Source organism: Meriones unguiculatus, chromosome 4 (assembly GCF_030254825.1).
Source record: "Meriones unguiculatus strain TT.TT164.6M chromosome 4, Bangor_MerUng_6.1, whole genome shotgun sequence".
NCBI classification, from domain to species: Eukaryota; Metazoa; Chordata; class Mammalia; order Rodentia; family Muridae; genus Meriones; species Meriones unguiculatus.
The window spans coordinates 109274389-109291476 of record NC_083352.1 but is presented as its reverse complement, the minus strand read 5'-3'; the positions used below and the strand labels follow the sequence as shown (position 1 = coordinate 109291476).

Here is a 17088-nt window from a genome sequence, read left to right as displayed (position 1 = left end):
CCCACGGTGCACATGCCTGTAGTCCTAGCACTTGGGGGATAGAATGGAAGGATAAGATTAATTACCTGGTGGATTCATTATCAGAGAGTGCTATGTTACACTTTTAAAGTCATACTACCCAGCAAAATATTCCCTTAAAAAAAAAAGTTGGTTATTTGTGTGTGTCCCTGTGTTTGCTACAGCATGTATATGGAGGTCAGAGCGCAACTTGTAGAATTTTTTTCCATCCATTATGTGGGTCCCAGGGATTGAACTCAGGTCATCAGACTTGGCAGTAGGCACCTTCAACCACTGATTCATCTCATTAGCCCCAACAGTCCTTGTTTTGAGAGCTAGCCCAATAGAGTGTCCTTCATATTTGAGCAAATTTTAGAACATCTTTGAGTTTAAGACTGTCCTATACCACTTGAATTTACTTTCTGTTTTTCTTTATTGACTATAGTTTTGCTTAGAGCTACTCAATCAGTGTGGTATCAGCATCTTTGCTGTGTCACTAGCAGCACATATGAAGGAAACGAAACCCTGACTTTCTAATTGTAAGTATTTACTAACAGGAGCTGGTTACTGTGGTCTATGCAAACCGACTCCTGTCTTCCGTCAATGCCAGCCCTAAGAATGTCCTGAGATAGCCTCTGAGACCCGTGCTCCGCTCAGGTAGGACCTGACCAATGTGTTTCAAAAGCTTGTTGACTTATGACCTTCTTTGTTCTGTGAAGACGAAAACCTCATGAAAACGGTTACTGTTGGAACACCGTGTGTCAGATACCCCGAATCTGCGTTCCTGGGCCATGGTCACCAAGAGCCCCGGGGTAAACCCTTCTTTGAGGCAAGAGCTGTGCTTCTTGTGTCATCGAAGCTCAGTCAAGACCCTGCCTCGAACTAAAAACACGGGCTGGGGATTGAGGTGGGGGTGGGTGGGGGTAGGTAGGGTAGGGATATAGGTCAGTGGTTGAGTACTTGCTTAGGTTCAATCCATGTAATATATATATATATATATATATATATATATATATATATAGTTTTTTAGACTAATAAGTGGTGGCACAGTAAAAAGAAAAATTTTTTCCTATTACCAAGAAAAGATTTTCCTGTCAATGTTACCAGATCAGAATGGAAAAATGAAATAGCCTTGTACTGTATATTGTAATGCAAGTTTTGGTGTCTTTAAAAACTCAGTTATGTTAGGTAAATATGTCTTTGTTTTAATCCCACGTGTGGGATTTTTAGTTTGGGCTTTTAGTTTGTCCACAGCTGATAATTGCCTCCTGTGGGGTTTGGTCTTTGCCTCACAGAGGGGTGTGTGGTCTAGGACAACTGATGAATATGAGAGCCCAGAAAGATGTGGCATGTGACAGTTTGGAGAGACCAGAGACTGACGCTGTGGTGGCGGAGAGATACCTTTCTGAACTTTGTCTAAATTCATAAATTCACCTGCAGGCTCAGCCTCCCCACCAGCAGCTACTGAAACACCAGGTTAACAAAAAGATTCAGAAAGGCCAGTTCTAGCCAGGCTTCACACCCCGTGTAAGAGCAAACAGGTTCAGAACCCCAATGGAACCCTGTGGCCACGGAGGCGGGCTTAGGTTTAGCATCTTGCTGCGCAGCCTTGCCCAAGTATTTTTGGATTCATGTACCCCAAGGTTGTATGCCAGCATGGCATCATCTCCAGGGATTTATAAAATTAAACCATGCGCTGGGAAAAAAATGTGGCAGAAGCGGAGCTGAGGCCCACTGATCCTGGTGTCTGGGGTACTCCCCTCCCCCGCCCCCAGGGTTCCTCTTGCTAATCCCCGGAAGTCTGCTGTTGTGGGGAGAAGGTTGGCAGGTGTTCACAGGTGGAGGGAACAAACAGAATGATGTCTGTGGTTGGGCGGGGTTGTCTATGGATGACTATAGAGGGAGCTGGGATGTGGGGAGTTAGAGCAAAAATACAGTGGTCAAAAAGGCAACCCCAGAAAGAGAAATCACTGGTGGAAATAAGAACTCCAGGGGAATCTGCTGCTCTGGGGTCAGTGTACAGGGGCACAGGGGGGGGGTAGGGGTGGATCTAGGTGACCTGCTGGTTCCTGGTACATCACTGACCCAGACCAGCTCAGCCAGAGTTGCCTGTGCCCTATGGAGAGAAGAGACTTTGCGGAGGTGGAGGAAAAGCCTTATTAAATGATACACCCAGGAGCCCGGAACGTGACTTTGGCTTCTGCCCCCAGAGAGCCAATCCAGGCAGGTAGCTTTTCTCTCTGTTGACATTGCAAATGGCGGATGAGCTATGCTGGAGTCCAAGTGTTGGGATGGGCAGAGCGAGTGGGCTGTGTCTCCCTTTCAGTGACTGTTGTGACAGTTCTGTGGATGGGGCTGATCCTAGAGATATATAGAAACTCAGAACAATTGATGATCACCTATCTTGGTTTCCTAGACCCACACAGACAGGACAAGTCAGGGCGAGGCATGAATTTGTTTATGTTCATCAGTCTAGGAAGATTGGTGCAGTACATTTGCATATGTAGAGCACTTGACACAGTGATGGGTCAGTAATGGGCAGGACCGCATCTTGGCCAAGACAGCACAACTGCATATAACCCTTGCCTTCTCCTTAACCATAAACATCACATCAGGGCCCCATAGATGGAGTTGGAGGTCACTGGACCTCTTTGTTCCTCTTCCAAATGTGGCACATTAAATGCCCATCCCCTTTTCACTATTGGTAGATTGAGGATGAGCAGCCAAGCCTAGCTTTTAGTAGTTACGAGGACCCTGGCTCTGACCCTAACAACTCCACTAACAAAGGGACATTGTAAAACACTGCTTCAGTTTCATTGGCTCCAAAGTTGGAGTGGAGTAGGCGGGGTGTGATGTGAGTCTCAGTTGAAATCTTAAGGGTTCATTCTCTGTAGTCGAGGAACACACTGACTTTTGTAAAAGACTTCTAGGTCATATCAACCTCAGCCTGTTATGCCAGTTTCGTGAGTTCAGACTGCATCAGTGAACTCACCCAGCTGGTCGGCCTGAGCGTGCGCTCCTTTTTCTGATAGACAAATAAACAGGGCTGAATCCAGATTCCAAAGGCTTCCCCAAAGGGAGTAGCCATGCAGGCTGCTTTTCATTCTCTTGGTGTATTTAAATACATCAGATGCAGCCACGAGCTCAAAAATACACAGAACCACTACTGATGGAGATGAAAACTGTGATAACAGCCTACAGCACAGAGCTGCCAGTCAGGCTGTTAAGCACTTTCCTTCCTCCTGCCCATTTGTCACTCTCTATGGAGGGACGGACTTGTCTCTGTTCTTTGAAATCATGACATTGCTCGTGATGAGCCTTGTCTGGATCTTGTGTTTCATCTCTATTTGCCCCCGGCATGGTTTTCCAGGTCGGTCCCCGGGGGCAGATGAGAGCCTTAGGGAACCCACTGCCCCTCTTCTCTGTCCTTAGGAACGGTATATGGCTGAGAGACTGGGGGGTCGGGGGTGGGACCAGACCGCAGTTCAGGGCCTTCCGCAGCAGAGGTGTCAGGTAACATCTGAGAAAGGGCAGGGGCAGCTTGATTACCCAGAATGTTCTGTGAGGGCACTGCGGGGGCAAGAAGGAAAACTGGCTGGAGTGGCTGAGAGTGGGCGGGGCCCTTCCGTGTTAGGGAAAAGCATGCAGTATTTTGAAGGCGATGCTCAAGCTGTCCAGGCTGAAAGTGGAATAAACAGGACTGAGACCAGATTCCAGAGGTTTCCGGGAAGGGAACAGCCTAGTGATTTAATGCCCCATTAAATCTTTCTGGCACAAATATGTCCCAAACAGCACATGGAACACACTTAAATTTATACTACATTTACTTCTTTTTTTTTAATTAATAATTTTATAACACACGGGGTGTTTTTCAGGTTTTTTTTTTTTTCAATCTCTTTGTGGTAAGGAATGTCTGGTGGGAGAGAATCGTCCACACCGCAAAAAAACAGGACCAGCCCAGGCTCCTTCAGTATAGCTCCTGGCTCTTAACTGGTTAATCTAAAAGGTAGCCCAGCCTGTTGACAACAGTAAACACTGGTTAAAAGACTGGCAGGGTGCCATTGAAGATTTGTGCGTTGTAAGAATGAGGAGCTACAAGACAGACCAAATTCGAACATGGAGCCGGGAGGTGGACCGGAAGTCCCACCCCCAGCCAAGGTAACTGACAGCTATTAGGAGACCAAGAGTCCGCTTTCTGGTAAGCTGGCCACACTCCAGCAGAAGGCCACACGCACAAGAATAAATGGGCCACAGGAATTGGACTTGAAGGGTGAAGAAGTTTTTTAAAAAAAAGGGCCTAGAGCCGGTTGGGTGGGGGAGGGGTGGATCTGGGAGGAGCTGGGGGAGAGGATGAATCCGATCAAAGGCACCGCACAGAATTCTCAGAGATCTAATAAAAACATTAAAAACCGTGTCAAGAGCCACAGAGCATGTAACTTATCCACGCCCGCCCTGTCCACAAGGGCTCTCTTGTTTAAAAGAACGTGTACAACTCTTAAAACAAAGTCCCTTGAAGATAGAAAATGGCCCCTTTTGATCATGTGACAGCTAGTCTGAGCTCACAGACGTCCCATGAACCCTCCGACCTCTCCCACAAAGCCTGGATGTCTCATCTCATCTCTGGTGTTTCTGGGAGTGCCCAGCCTTTGGCTGGGGACTACCTTACCCAGCACAGGAAGGTGGAGTAGTCTGTCGGGGAGACGGACAGCCCAGATTGCTCTGGAGGTGTGTCAGACTACTGCAGGGGCAGAGCCCACCTGTCACACTCTCCACACTCCACTGTGCGTCCTCTGGTGACTCACTGGCAGAGCATGGAGAGGTCCTGGGCCTCGCACTCCTGTCCAGCGTGGGACTCTCACCATGAGCCATCTGTGCTGCAGCATTCCCCTGCTTCTGTCAGCACTAGCCTCAGGCCAAGCTCTTCTTTCCTCCCTCCCTTCTTCCCTCTCTCCTATTTTCCTTCTCTCTATCTCCCTTTCTCCCACCCAACCCCCAACAATAACCTCTCACTGAGGCCTCAACACTCATTTCCAGCTGCCATTTCTTTGCCATTCCCAGGATTCCCCTCCCCCCCCCCCATCTCCCGTGTGTTCCTTCTGTTTGGCTTCTTGCAGAATCCAAATTTGCCACCACACCAGGACACACTTTTCATATAACCGTTTGCTTTTCACTGGATTCCTTTCTAATCTCATGGCACTTAGCCTCACCTTGAGCAATAATCTGCTTTCAAAAAAGGTGTGTGTGTGTGTGTATGTGTGTATGTGCATGTGTGTGTGTGTGTTTGTGTGTGTGTGTGTGCCCACAGAAGCCAGAGGCAGGTCCTCTGGAGTAGGAGTTACAGGCAGTTGTGAGCCCTCCGCTATGGGTACTGGAAAGGAACCTGGGTCCTCCGTAAGAGCTGTACTGGCTCTAAACTATCTCTACAGGCTGCAAAATTCTATGTTGATCTCAAGTTTAATATGTTAATATTCTTTGAATATATGTGTAATTTTTTTTTTCTTGAGACCAGGTCTCTCTATTTAGACCTGCTATCCTGGAACTCGCCGTGTAGAACAGGCTAGCCTCAAAATCACAGAGATCCTTTTGCCACTGCCTCCTGAGTGGCGGGATTAAAAGCATGTACCACCAAGTCTGGCTGAATATATGTATAAATATCATATGTACTTGTATATATGGTCTCTAGCTATATAGATAATATGTGTAATTCACATAACTCTCATACATGTATGAATATAAAGTTATTCTTTAAATGTGAAATTCAAATATGGGTCACTGAGGTCATCTCCTGTGCCACAAATATGTGCATGTAAATCATTTGGAAATTGTTTCCTACATTATACTGTTGAAAGTATAGTGTAGAAAGAGAATTAAAACAGTATTAGTTGACAAGTTCCAATGTATTTATGGTTGGAGTCAGTGTCCTGGGAAGAATCTAGAAGAAAAACTTTCTGCACAACAAGAAATAAACCAGTTTGGGACTGACAGGAGATGAGGGAAGGGACCACAATGAGGATGTGTGATGTGAAGTGAATAAATCATTAAATTTTTTTTAAATAAAAAAAGAAATAAACCAGAAAGTAGCCCTAAGGTGCAGTGGGGTTTGCTCTGCATTGATGCAAAACCTCAGCCCCGCCACCGTTTCTGTGCGTGGCGCTCCTCCGCCAGCTTTGTCCTAGGCCACAGACCATACCGCCAGCTGGTGATATGGTGGACACCCTCATGTTCTAAAACGGGATCAACAACGGGCTCAGCAGGTTGTATCTGGATGGGGAGGGGCGAAGACGGAGAGTGTGTCCCCTCCTCAGGGAGGGTGTGTGCCGAGGAAGCCCTGGTTAGCGAGCGTCACAGGGGGGTGATCGCCACGCACACCACTGCCTTCTGTCACTAACCCAAGTCATTCATAGAACGAAACTGTCACCTGCTCATCTCCATTTACCCCCGGAAAGCACCTGTGTACAGCACGAAGGGTGGCTCATTCCGCCCCGGAGCACGTTAAGAGTTATCACCTCAACGGCGAGTTGAATCACGGAGGAAGAGGATAACCTCTGAGAATCATCACCATCTGTTGGCTCGCCGGAAATCATTCCCGAGTTACCGCAGGCCCAAGGCCCCGCAAGCACCTCGTCAACAGACTCACCTTCTTCCAGAACAGTTTTCCCAGAGGGGAGGAAGTGGGCCCGGACTTCTCCTTGCCGCCTTCCTTTGTTGTGTCACTGGCCTTGGCAGGCGGCACATGACCCGGTGGGCTGCAGCCTTTTGAACTCTTGCTCGCCCCTTGGGTCTCCTGGGGCGCGAAGCTGACTTTGTCTGACTTGACATTGGCCGAAGTAGCGGGTGAATTTTCAGTATCCTAGAAAGTTTTGTTTTTTTAAAAAGAAAAGTGAAAAAATTAAAAATAATTTCATTGTTTCAAAAGTAAAAGATTCTGTTAAAGGAAGCATGGGCTAGGGTCATGCATGATGTTATTTAAAAAAATTTTTTTCTTTATGAGAATTTTTACTGTAAATGTAGCTTTATGTTAAAATCTTCCTCCCCCCCCCCGCCCCCAATATCTTCCTTTTGGGAAGGAAAAAAAGAGGAGACGTGTTAGTAATGATGCTTCTGTAAGTCACTTGGCAGGGAGGTTTTGGGGGAGGTGGTGGTGTTAGAAAGTGGAGTTCTGGGCTGCCTCTCGGCTCAGTGGGTAAAGGAACTAGCCTCCAAGCCTGATGACTGAGTTCAGTCCCTAGAACCCTCATAGCGGAAGGAGAGAACTAGCTTCTTCAAGTGTCCTCTGACCTGCACATGGGTACTATAGCTTACATGTGTCTGCACACACCCACACACACCAATCAACCAGTCGGTCAACGTAAAAAGAAAGAAAATAAGGAAGGAAGGGAGGAGGGGAGAGAGAGAGAGACAGAAAGAGAGAGAATATTCTTACCAAGGCCCTTTGTCTTCAGATAGTTTTGACCAGACTTTCCTTCTGGACATATTCTGAGTATGCGCACAGTCATGCAGGCCGGCTCGTGTCTACTTTAATAAACACGATTACTTTACCAAGCCAAATTGGAAATTAAGGAAGGGTGGAGAAAATATGACGGCCCAAGGAGTTCTGAAATTTTTCTCCCACATCGCACTCTGGAGATCCAGGCCATGGAGAGGGCAGAGAGGGGGCTGAACGCTGGTGAGGATCCACAGGCTCACGCCTACACTCTTACAGGCCACCCCCACACCCCGGTACAACCTCTTCAAAGGGAAACCGTTTGCTCCTGCTTCCTCGGAATCCCCACCCCACCCCTTTTCACCTTCCCCCCTACAGCTGTGTTCAAGCCCAGTTGCAAGGTATCTGATGCTTCTTCCCTTCCTCCTGCCTCTTTCTTTTCTCTTTCCTTTCCCTTCTATTTTTTTTTTTTTCTTCTCTCTCTCTACCCTCAAAGGGCCTCTTGTAGCTCAGGCTGGCCTTGGCTCCCTATGCAGTCAAGGATGACCTTAAACCTTTGATCCTTTTGATCCTTCTGCGTCTACAACTACCATCAAAAGTGCTGGGAATACAGCTTTGTACCAATATATATATATTTTCCCTTCAGTGAATTACTCTTAATTCCTAGTCTTTGCTTCCCTTACATCACTGGATAAAGACACATAAAGCCCAAATATACCCAGACATGACTGAATATTGACATTCAAGTTTTAGCATCAGGTTCTTTTGTACTGACTTTATTATTACAAGCATCTTCATTTCATGACTTTTGCTGTCCAGACTTAGAGACTGGGCCCCTTTAGATTCCCAGACAATTTCTAACTAAAAGAAGACTATCTCACAATAGAAATGGGATTTAGGCGAATTCAGGAAATTTCAAAATATTTTTGGGTTCTGTATTCTCTTTGGTTGTTTTGTTTGTTTGTTTGTTTGTTTGTTTGACAGAAGGTCTTTCTATGTGGCTGTGATCGGGCTAGAAGCAGGCATCCTTCTGCCTCAGCTTCCAGAGTTCTGGGATTACAAGTATGCACCATGACACTATAAAGGAAGTGTTAAGAGCCATCTTCCCAATGCTTGCATTTTCAGGCAAGGAAACTGGGGCCTGTGATTTGCCTCACTCACTGAGAGAGTGGAGAATGAGCAAGTGGGGGAGAGAGAGACCAGATCCTACCTTGATTCATCTGCCAGATCCATCCACTCCTTGATGCCTGGGACAGAGCCCCAGCGAAGCTTCTCTGCATTCCCTCCCTGCCAGCCCTTCTCATCACTTTTCTCCCAAAATGGTATTCTGCCACTACCAGATACTTTAACACCCTTTCTCTGGATTCTGTAGGAGACAGTAAAGATGGCAGCCTGACTCAGAGGTGAGCCAATTTAGAGGGTTATCAGATTGCAATTGCAAATGACAATACAGGAAAGATAGCTCTTTGGTCAGAAGAGCATCCTGCTCTTGAAACGGATCTGAGTTTGGTTCCCAGTATCCACTTGAGAGAGCTCAAAACCACCTGTCACTCCAGCTTCAGGGGACGTGATGCCTTCTCCTGGACCCCTCAGGCATCTGCACCCACATGTGTATATACCCACACAGACACACACACACACACTAATGCGATTTTCAAAAAAGGAATACCCCATTAAATTTGAATTTCAAATCAGCAAATAATAACTCTCCTAGCATGAGTATTTTCCAAATATTGCATGGAATATACTTAAATTGATGCTAACGGTACTTCTTTTATATTAATCATTTTAAGTTACTGTATAAAGAATGTCTTTCATGGCAACATAAAGTTATTTCTTGTATATCTGAGGTCTGCCGTTCACTCTGCATGCTATATTCTACCTGGTGACCCCAACTTTGGGACTCTCTAATGGCTCTGGGGACAACCTTCTTAAAAAGTCACCTCCTATCTTTATTTTGGGACACAGGAGGGCTCAGTAAGGTACAGACATCAGATCAAGATCCCCAAACAATGGATATGTGGGAAGCTGAGGAGTCCCTAGGGCTGGCTTCTAAAAACAAAACAAACAAACCAACCAACCCTGCAGCTGCCTCACTGAGAGGGGGGACGCTGGCCAAACCTTTAAAAATAATGCCTGACTTCAGCTACGGATGTGTCGTTACTGAACACCGGAAGACACAGGACAAAGTTTGACCCCAAGAGACAAAGATTCAGGGTTAGAAGGGGGAAGGTGATGGTCTTGCTTCCTCCAACAGTAACCTGGGGGTGGGTGGGGCTGGAGCTCAGAGGTAGAGCACTTGCCTTGGATGGAGGATCAGCCCCTAGGTTCATCCCCAGAGCTTATTGCACTGCTTAATTCTAGTCGTCCTTGTTTAAAAATAGTACATTTCTTAGTAAGGGTTCCTATTGCTGCAGTGAAACACCACAAGCAAAGAGCAAGCCGGGGAGGAAAGGGTTTATTTGGCTTACGCTACCATATTGCTGCTCCTCACGGTAGGAAGTCAGGACAGGAACTCACACAGGGCAGGAACCTGGAGGCAGGAGCTGACGCAAAGGCCGTGGAGGGGCGCTGCTCACTGGCTTGCTTCATATGGCTTGCTCAGCCTGCTTTCTTACAGAACCCAGGACCACCAGTCCAGGGATGGCCCCTCCCACAAGGGGCGGGGCTATCTCACATCAATCACAACTGGATCTGATGGAGGCATTTTTTTTTTTTTTCCAGTTAAGGTTCTTCTCTTTCAGATAACTCAGTTTGTGTGTCAAGACTAGCGAGCACAATACATTATTTTTATTTATGTGTGTGAATGCATGTGTGCAGGTGTGAGGGAGTACACACAGAAGCCAGAGGAAGGTATCAGATCCTTTGGAGCTGGAGTTACAGGCACTTATAAATTGCCTGATGTGGGTGCTGGTAGAAAAAATCTGATCCTTTAAAAATAGCAGCAAGTATTCTTAACTGCTGGACCATCTCTCTAGCTCCCTCATTCAAATTTTTTAACTAAGACACTCTATTTTTTTTTTTTTTTAAATATTTGCTTTTAAGAAAGGGTCTAACAAGCTGGGTGGTGGTGGCTCACATCTTTAATCCCAGCACTTGGGAGGCAGAGGCAGGAGATTCTCTGTGAGCTGGAGGCCAGCCTGGTCTACAAGGTGAATTCCAGGTCAGCCAAGGCCACACAGAGAAACCCTGTCTCAAAACAACAACAACAACAACAAAGAGGTGGGGAGGGAGGTGTCTTACTGTAGCCATGCCTACTCGATATGCAGCTCAGGCTGGCTTCAGATTTGTAACATAGCCAAGGGTTGTAATACACTAGGAAACTTCGCTCAACTTTGAACTGTTTGAATATCCCCTTTCTGACCTAGAGGACAGCCTCTTGGTGAACCTGAGGGGATGAATGTCTCCTACAGCTGAGACAGAGCACTGGGTAAGATCTGGTTCATCGTTTCAACGACCCTGTTTTGTTTTGTTTATTCTTAGGACAACAGAATAATCAAGAGAGGAAAGAAACAGTTCTCGACACAGAGGTAAAACTCAATGTAGCAAACTGCTTTATAAATGAGAATTGGGAACATCTGGGCTTGCCCTTCTATTTTAAATTACATCTGCACGGAGAACACATCGAATGTCAACCAAGGTACAACCCTGAAGCTTGTGTGTCTGTGTGGTGGAATTTTGGTTTCTTAAAACAAAACAAAACAAAACAAAACACAGAAATATTATAAGGACATGTTTTCATTTTAATCCCAGCGGTGGGGATAAGGGGCCACTTCCGATTATCCAAAGCAGCTGATTATGATTTGCCTGATGCTCTAGAAGAGGTGTGGTTTTGCCAGCTTCAGATAGTTTCTGTGATTGTGTGATGTTTGGAATTCTGCAAACTTTTAAGAGGGTATATAAATGCTAGGGCCCTGCGAGGTGGGGTTGGTGCTGGTGTTGGGGCATTAGTTTTAATTTGTTAGTAGTCATGCTCTAAAGAGAAACAAGAAGAAAGAATCTGGATTGAAGAATCTCTCTCTCTCTCTCTTCCCCTCACTCCTTTCTCCCCTCTCCCTCTCTGATATCCTTTTCTCTCTCTAGTGATAGGGGTTGAGACTATGGGGTGGAGGAATAAAGGGTAGGAGGGAGAAAGAAGAACCTATAAATTAGAAAAATCCGCTACATGTCTGGGGTACCGAATACCGGAAGAGGGCACTTCTTTTAGTTTAGGAGTCCAGATCCCACCCCTCTCTCAAATATGCCTCACCAGCAGGATAAGAACCACCAATGTTTGGAAGCTGTAGCTATAACATGCACCCTGGGCGGGCTGGTCATGGTGGGAAGAGATACTGCAGATGTGAAATTTTGTGATCCACGAAATGAATATCATGACGTGGGACAGATGTGGGATGGAGGGAGTCACACACTTCTACAGACACTTCTCAGACATTCAAGGCATCCCCTCCTCATGGAACCCCCAAGTGGGAGTTAGGCCAGATTCCTTTGCATGAAGTTCTATCATGTGTCTCATGAACTGCCCCTAGACTGTGTCCCACGTATCCAACTGGTCATAGACATTATTACTTGTGTATTTATTACTTATGAGACAGGGTCTTGCCGTGTATGCCTACCTATCCTGGAATGTGATAAATAGCCCAGGCTGGTTTCAAACTTGGGTGATCCCCTGGCTCTGTTTCCTAGGGTTCTGGGATTATAGGCATGTACTAATATGTCCACCTGCCTGTGCTACTTTTTAATGATTTTTTTTTTAAAATTATGCATCTGTGTGCAAGCACAGGTGCACACTTGAGTCCAGTGCCCTCAAAGGTCAGAAGAGGGTATTGACTCCCCTGGAGCTGAAGCCAAAGGCAGCTGTGAGCTGTGAATGCTGGGACCTGAACTCTGACCCTCTGAAAGAGCAGCAAGTGCTCTTAACCACTGAGCCATCTCTCCAGACCCCGAGACCACCTTATGGTGTTCCTTTCTTATTTCAATATCTATCTTTCTCCCTTTGCAGGACAAAATAAGCCTCTATGGAAATTAAAAGTGACCTCGTGTTATTTGTGTATGCAAATATGTGGGCATGCTAATGAGACTTTCATTTGCATGCACAATCCTGGGGCTTCAGAATGGAGCTGGGGAAAAAAAATTAAAACAGTTTCACTAAATTTGGTGGACAATGGTTAATACTGAAAAAAAAAAAATTCAAGCATTTGGCCCCAACTCAGAGATCCTTTGACTTGGCGGTTTTTGGCATGTGCTCCGTCTTCCTTCCTGTATGAAGAGCTTGTCTCCAAAGCTGGACTCATGTCATCCAATGCCATTGTCTCTGCTTTCATTCACTACTTTCTGCTGCCTGGCGTCTATGTGGGTCAGTATAGACTCAGTCAACAGAGGGAGCAAGCTAAGGTGGATGACAGCAAGGAAATATTGTTATCTTGAGATTAGAAGAGAATTTCCCAAAGAGCAGGTGGCATACCACAACTTTACAGTCTGGATATGAGGCAAAACTCAAATAGCGTACTTTTCCTCTTCTGGCTTTCAAATCATTTATTAACATTCTGCGGAAAAGCTCAGGCTGCTGCTGGGATGGCTCTACTAGTCTCTGCCGGCCAATTCCTTCCTAGTAAAAGCCTGGAGGATGCTGGATTCAAAGCTCTATAGAAATGAGCAAGAACTCTACTTTTAATTAGTCACATAAATGGTCATTTTTCTGTTAGGAAAAATGATTCCAGGTTTCTACAAATGGAAGAATATAAAGGTTTTTTGTTGTTGTTGTTGTTGTTGTTGTTTTTATGGAGACACATATAAATAGGAATATTCAATTTTAGTAAAAAAATATCAGGTGATTATAGTATACTTAAGTAAAGTGGTGAAGATGTATGCCAACAACTGACATTTGGGAAACCCTGGGTGAGAATTTCAGAACCCTGGTCCACACTTGGAAGGAGCTGATCTTATGTTTACAGCTATGGGGACTTAAATGCCCAAAGTCCAGGCCTCAGCATCTTTTGATTCCCCCTCTTTGATCACAGCCACCCGAGGCTGGGGAGCCCCTGATGCAGAGCTGGTAGAGACCGGAGTGAAGAACAGGGTCCTTTTTCCTCCTAGTACCAGGAGATACAGACCTTATGCCTAAAGAACTTTCTAAAGGTGAGTCCTAGCCTGGGGCTGTCCAGGCGTTTCTTCTTGCTCTTAGCCTGCGTCTCCATCTTCGGGCCAACGTGTCCATCACAGACACTGTCTGCCTTGGCTGCCTTCTGGACAACAGCAGGCACAGCTTAGAGATTTGCTTTTAAACAAACCCACTTGTCTTTTCTGTTTCAAAGTATATTCAGACACTGTGACAATGTGTCACTCACATCTCTCAACCACAAAGCATCATGGGAATACTTACCGTTTTAGAGTTCTCAGAAAATGATTCACTAAACAGTATATTCACGGCCAATCTCAGGCACACCTGTTTTTTTTTAACAGGGCCACTTATGTACACGATCCAAACAACATATCTCAGAACCCCACCCCCAAGCCAACCAAAACTGCTCCATTTATCCCAACTTGCTTTAGACAGTAACTGGCCATTTGAACTGTGACTACGTGATTTAAAATATCTAATGAAACCTAACCAAATCCAACAAGATAACACCAGAGTCCTGGCTAAGAGCTTTAAATATGTAAATGCCACTGTCACCTGGGAAAGGAAAAAATAAACAAACAAACCACCTGCTGACAACTGATGCTTTGTGTCTTGATACTGTTTTCTCAGCTAAATGCTACCACCAAATTTCTCAGACCAATTTCTTTCGAATGTGTATTTGAACCTTCGTGGAAGTAATATCACCCAGAAACACTTCTACAGGGGTGGATTTCCCAAGCAAGGAAGTTTCTGGTGTGAACCAGTTCATTGAGCCAAAATGGGAGGGGCCAGGAATCAAAATAACTCATCTACAGTCACTACAAACTGTTGACTCAAGTTACAAATGCTGTGAGGTTTTCCATGAAGCATGTAGTATGTTAACAATCACCCAGACAATTGGAGAGGTAGCTCAGTGGTTCAGACCACTGGCTGCTCTTCCAGAGGACCCAGGTTCAGTTCCCAGCACCCACATGGCAGCCCACAACCTCCTGTAATTCCTGTTCCAGGGGATCAGATGGCTTCTTCTGACCTCCAAGGGCACTGCATGCTTGTGGTACATGTACATACATGTAGGCAAAACACCCATACACGTAAAATAAATACATAAAAAATAAGGACTCAGAGCCAAGTGGGACAGAGATGGAGATTTCTCAAAAGCACTCTGGGAACTTCAGAAGAAAAACGATACCCCAAAGACAAATCCAGAACAAGAGAGGCTGGTTCCTGGACATCACAAACAACCGATTCCATAATCTCTCATCTAAAATCCAGACCCACAGTAGGGACTTCTCAGCCCTCTGGGTGCGACAAAGAGACTTTGTCAACAAGGTATGCCCAGTGGGGACCGCATCTGCACTGTGGCTGGGTCTTGGTGCATGGACCAGCTAAATAGAAAGAGTGCATCAGGTCAGGTGGGAAGCCACCCAAAAGCCCACATCCTCCACTCCTGACAGCCCAATGTGCTGAGTACGGAGCTTCAAGAACTGAACAACACAGAAACAAAAGAGAAACATTTTGACCCGACCATTCATTGACTTTGACCTTAGCTGCCTCACAGCAAATGAGTAAGTTTAAAGACTGTATTTTTCAACAGGAGAAGAAAACGCTTGAAGAATTGATCAACCCACCATGTGATTTTGGAAATAGGGCTGACTACATTCCAACAGAGCTCAACAGTTTGCAAGGCATTGCGGCCCCTTCCCTCATCCCTGGGTCTGTAGACAGAACAGTCTTTATTGGGCCAGTTTTACAGACTGGAGACTTGGGTTCAGGTGAGTTAGGATCACGCTGACACCACGTCAAAGACCTGGAGCTCAAACACAAGCTTTCTGGGGTCAAATAAAGGGTCTCCTCCACACAACTTAACTCCTTCAAACCTAAGCCATTGATGGGAGGGGGAGCTGGATAAGCCATTCATTGCATTCCTGTCCTTGCCAAAGCATTTCCAGTAGACACTCATCTCTCTCCAGCTTAAACTGTCTCACAGTTTCTATGTAATTTAAGCCACATGCTCCATTACAGGCCATCAGTCCTGTTACATGGAAGGAAAAGCATCTGTAAAAAGGTGGTTATTTCAACCCAAGTTTACTTGGAGAAGAATGGTTTACACTGTAGCCTGAAATCCTCCACCTGGCCTTTCCCACAGCAGGTATTTTTGTGGCAACTATTTAAGTTCAACACTGTTTTGTAGTAGAGATCTATTTTTCAAATTATGTGGAAAAGGAAAGCACATTAACACTCCCCGTACTAGAGCGTGTGCCTTCCACTTCAGAGAAAGTCTTATAAGAAAACAACCCAACAACCTCTATTTCCTCATTTTTTTTCTAAGTGCGACGAAAAAAGACAATAATGGTATAGTTATTAGTTAATATTGTATACTTAACAATTGGGTATTGAGACATTCTTTAGCCAGAAGTAGTATATCATCTTTCAAGTGTCCCACTTTTCTTCTCCTCCTCCTCCTCCTCCTTCTTCTTCAAGAGAGGGTCTCACTATGTAGCCCTGGCTGGCCTGCAATTCACTATGTAGACCAGCTTCCCTCAAACTCACAAAGATCCACCCGCTTGAGTGCTGAGATTAAAGGTGTGTGTCACTAAACTTGGCTAAAATTTTTATTAAACTACCATTAACCAGGGCAGGGGATTGTAACTAAGTTGCTTGCCTACCAGGCAAAGGGCCCTGGATCTAATCCCCGACACTGCGGAATCAAAGCAAGTGAAACAACAGTCTTAACCTAAAATGCTTTAAACACAATCCACCAGCATTACTGAACTTCTGAAAAGATTCATACATGTGCTTCTGTAACACATGTTACTCATGATATGTACATCATCCAAGACACACACACAAACTGAAACCCAATTCCTTTCGTAAGCCCAGACATATATACACCTCAGGATGCCTACCGTGTTTTCTGGATCCTTTTTTGTTTCAGTTTTGTTAGGCGAAACCTGAAAAGTTAGAGAAACGCAAATGTTGAAAAGCATGGTTCTTGAGGGTGACTCTTATTTCATAGAGACCTTACTTTTATTTTGTAGAGTCATGACTTTTACTTCACAGAGTCATAATTCTTCAGGGAGGTCTAGTTTATTGGACCAAAAAGTGGGAGAGGAAAAGCACCTTTGACTGAATAGAGACCTGAGCACCTCTAGGTAATAAACAGTTCAGAAAATCAGTATTATTCTGAAATGTATCAGATCTCACATATCCACCAAGAATTTAACTACATTTAAAGTCGCCTCCCAGAAAGCCCCAGGTGTCCTATCGGTCCTAGGATCCTCAGTCCAAACATACTACCTGTGACACATCCTGTCTACTTTTTTTTTTTTTTTCATTTTACCTTTTGAAGTCAGCCTGATATTTACATACAACTCAAACACATCTGGGGCCAGTTACTGATGGATTCTATCACACCTCAGCTCATACCCCTCAGCTAAGAGCCACCCGCCCCCTTGTTGTTTCATGGCTCCCCACTCTACACCCCTGTCACTGATGGCCAGGTGAACACAGTTCCTTTAGAAGGATCTTCATTTCATGGCCCCGATGACAG

General features: G+C 45.3%; 1 protein-coding gene across 5 annotated transcripts in view; it reads right to left on the bottom strand.

The window, feature by feature from the left end:
- Bcas1 (brain enriched myelin associated protein 1) overlaps window positions 1-17088 on the bottom strand; it is a 73598-nt gene that overhangs the window by 26311 nt on the left and 30199 nt on the right. For 4 of the 5 annotated variants that reach the window (XM_060382774.1, XM_060382775.1, XM_060382776.1 and 1 more), the window contains exons 5-6: window positions 16445-16489; window positions 6635-6847 (exon numbers count right to left, since the gene is read on the bottom strand). In XM_060382774.1, coding sequence (XP_060238757.1) covers window positions 6635-6847; window positions 16445-16489 — 258 coding nt within the window. Of the gene's footprint in view, window positions 1-6634; window positions 6848-13530; window positions 13663-16444; window positions 16490-17088 lie in introns of all 5 variants that reach the window. The other variant, XM_021631252.2, reaches the window with a different exon arrangement.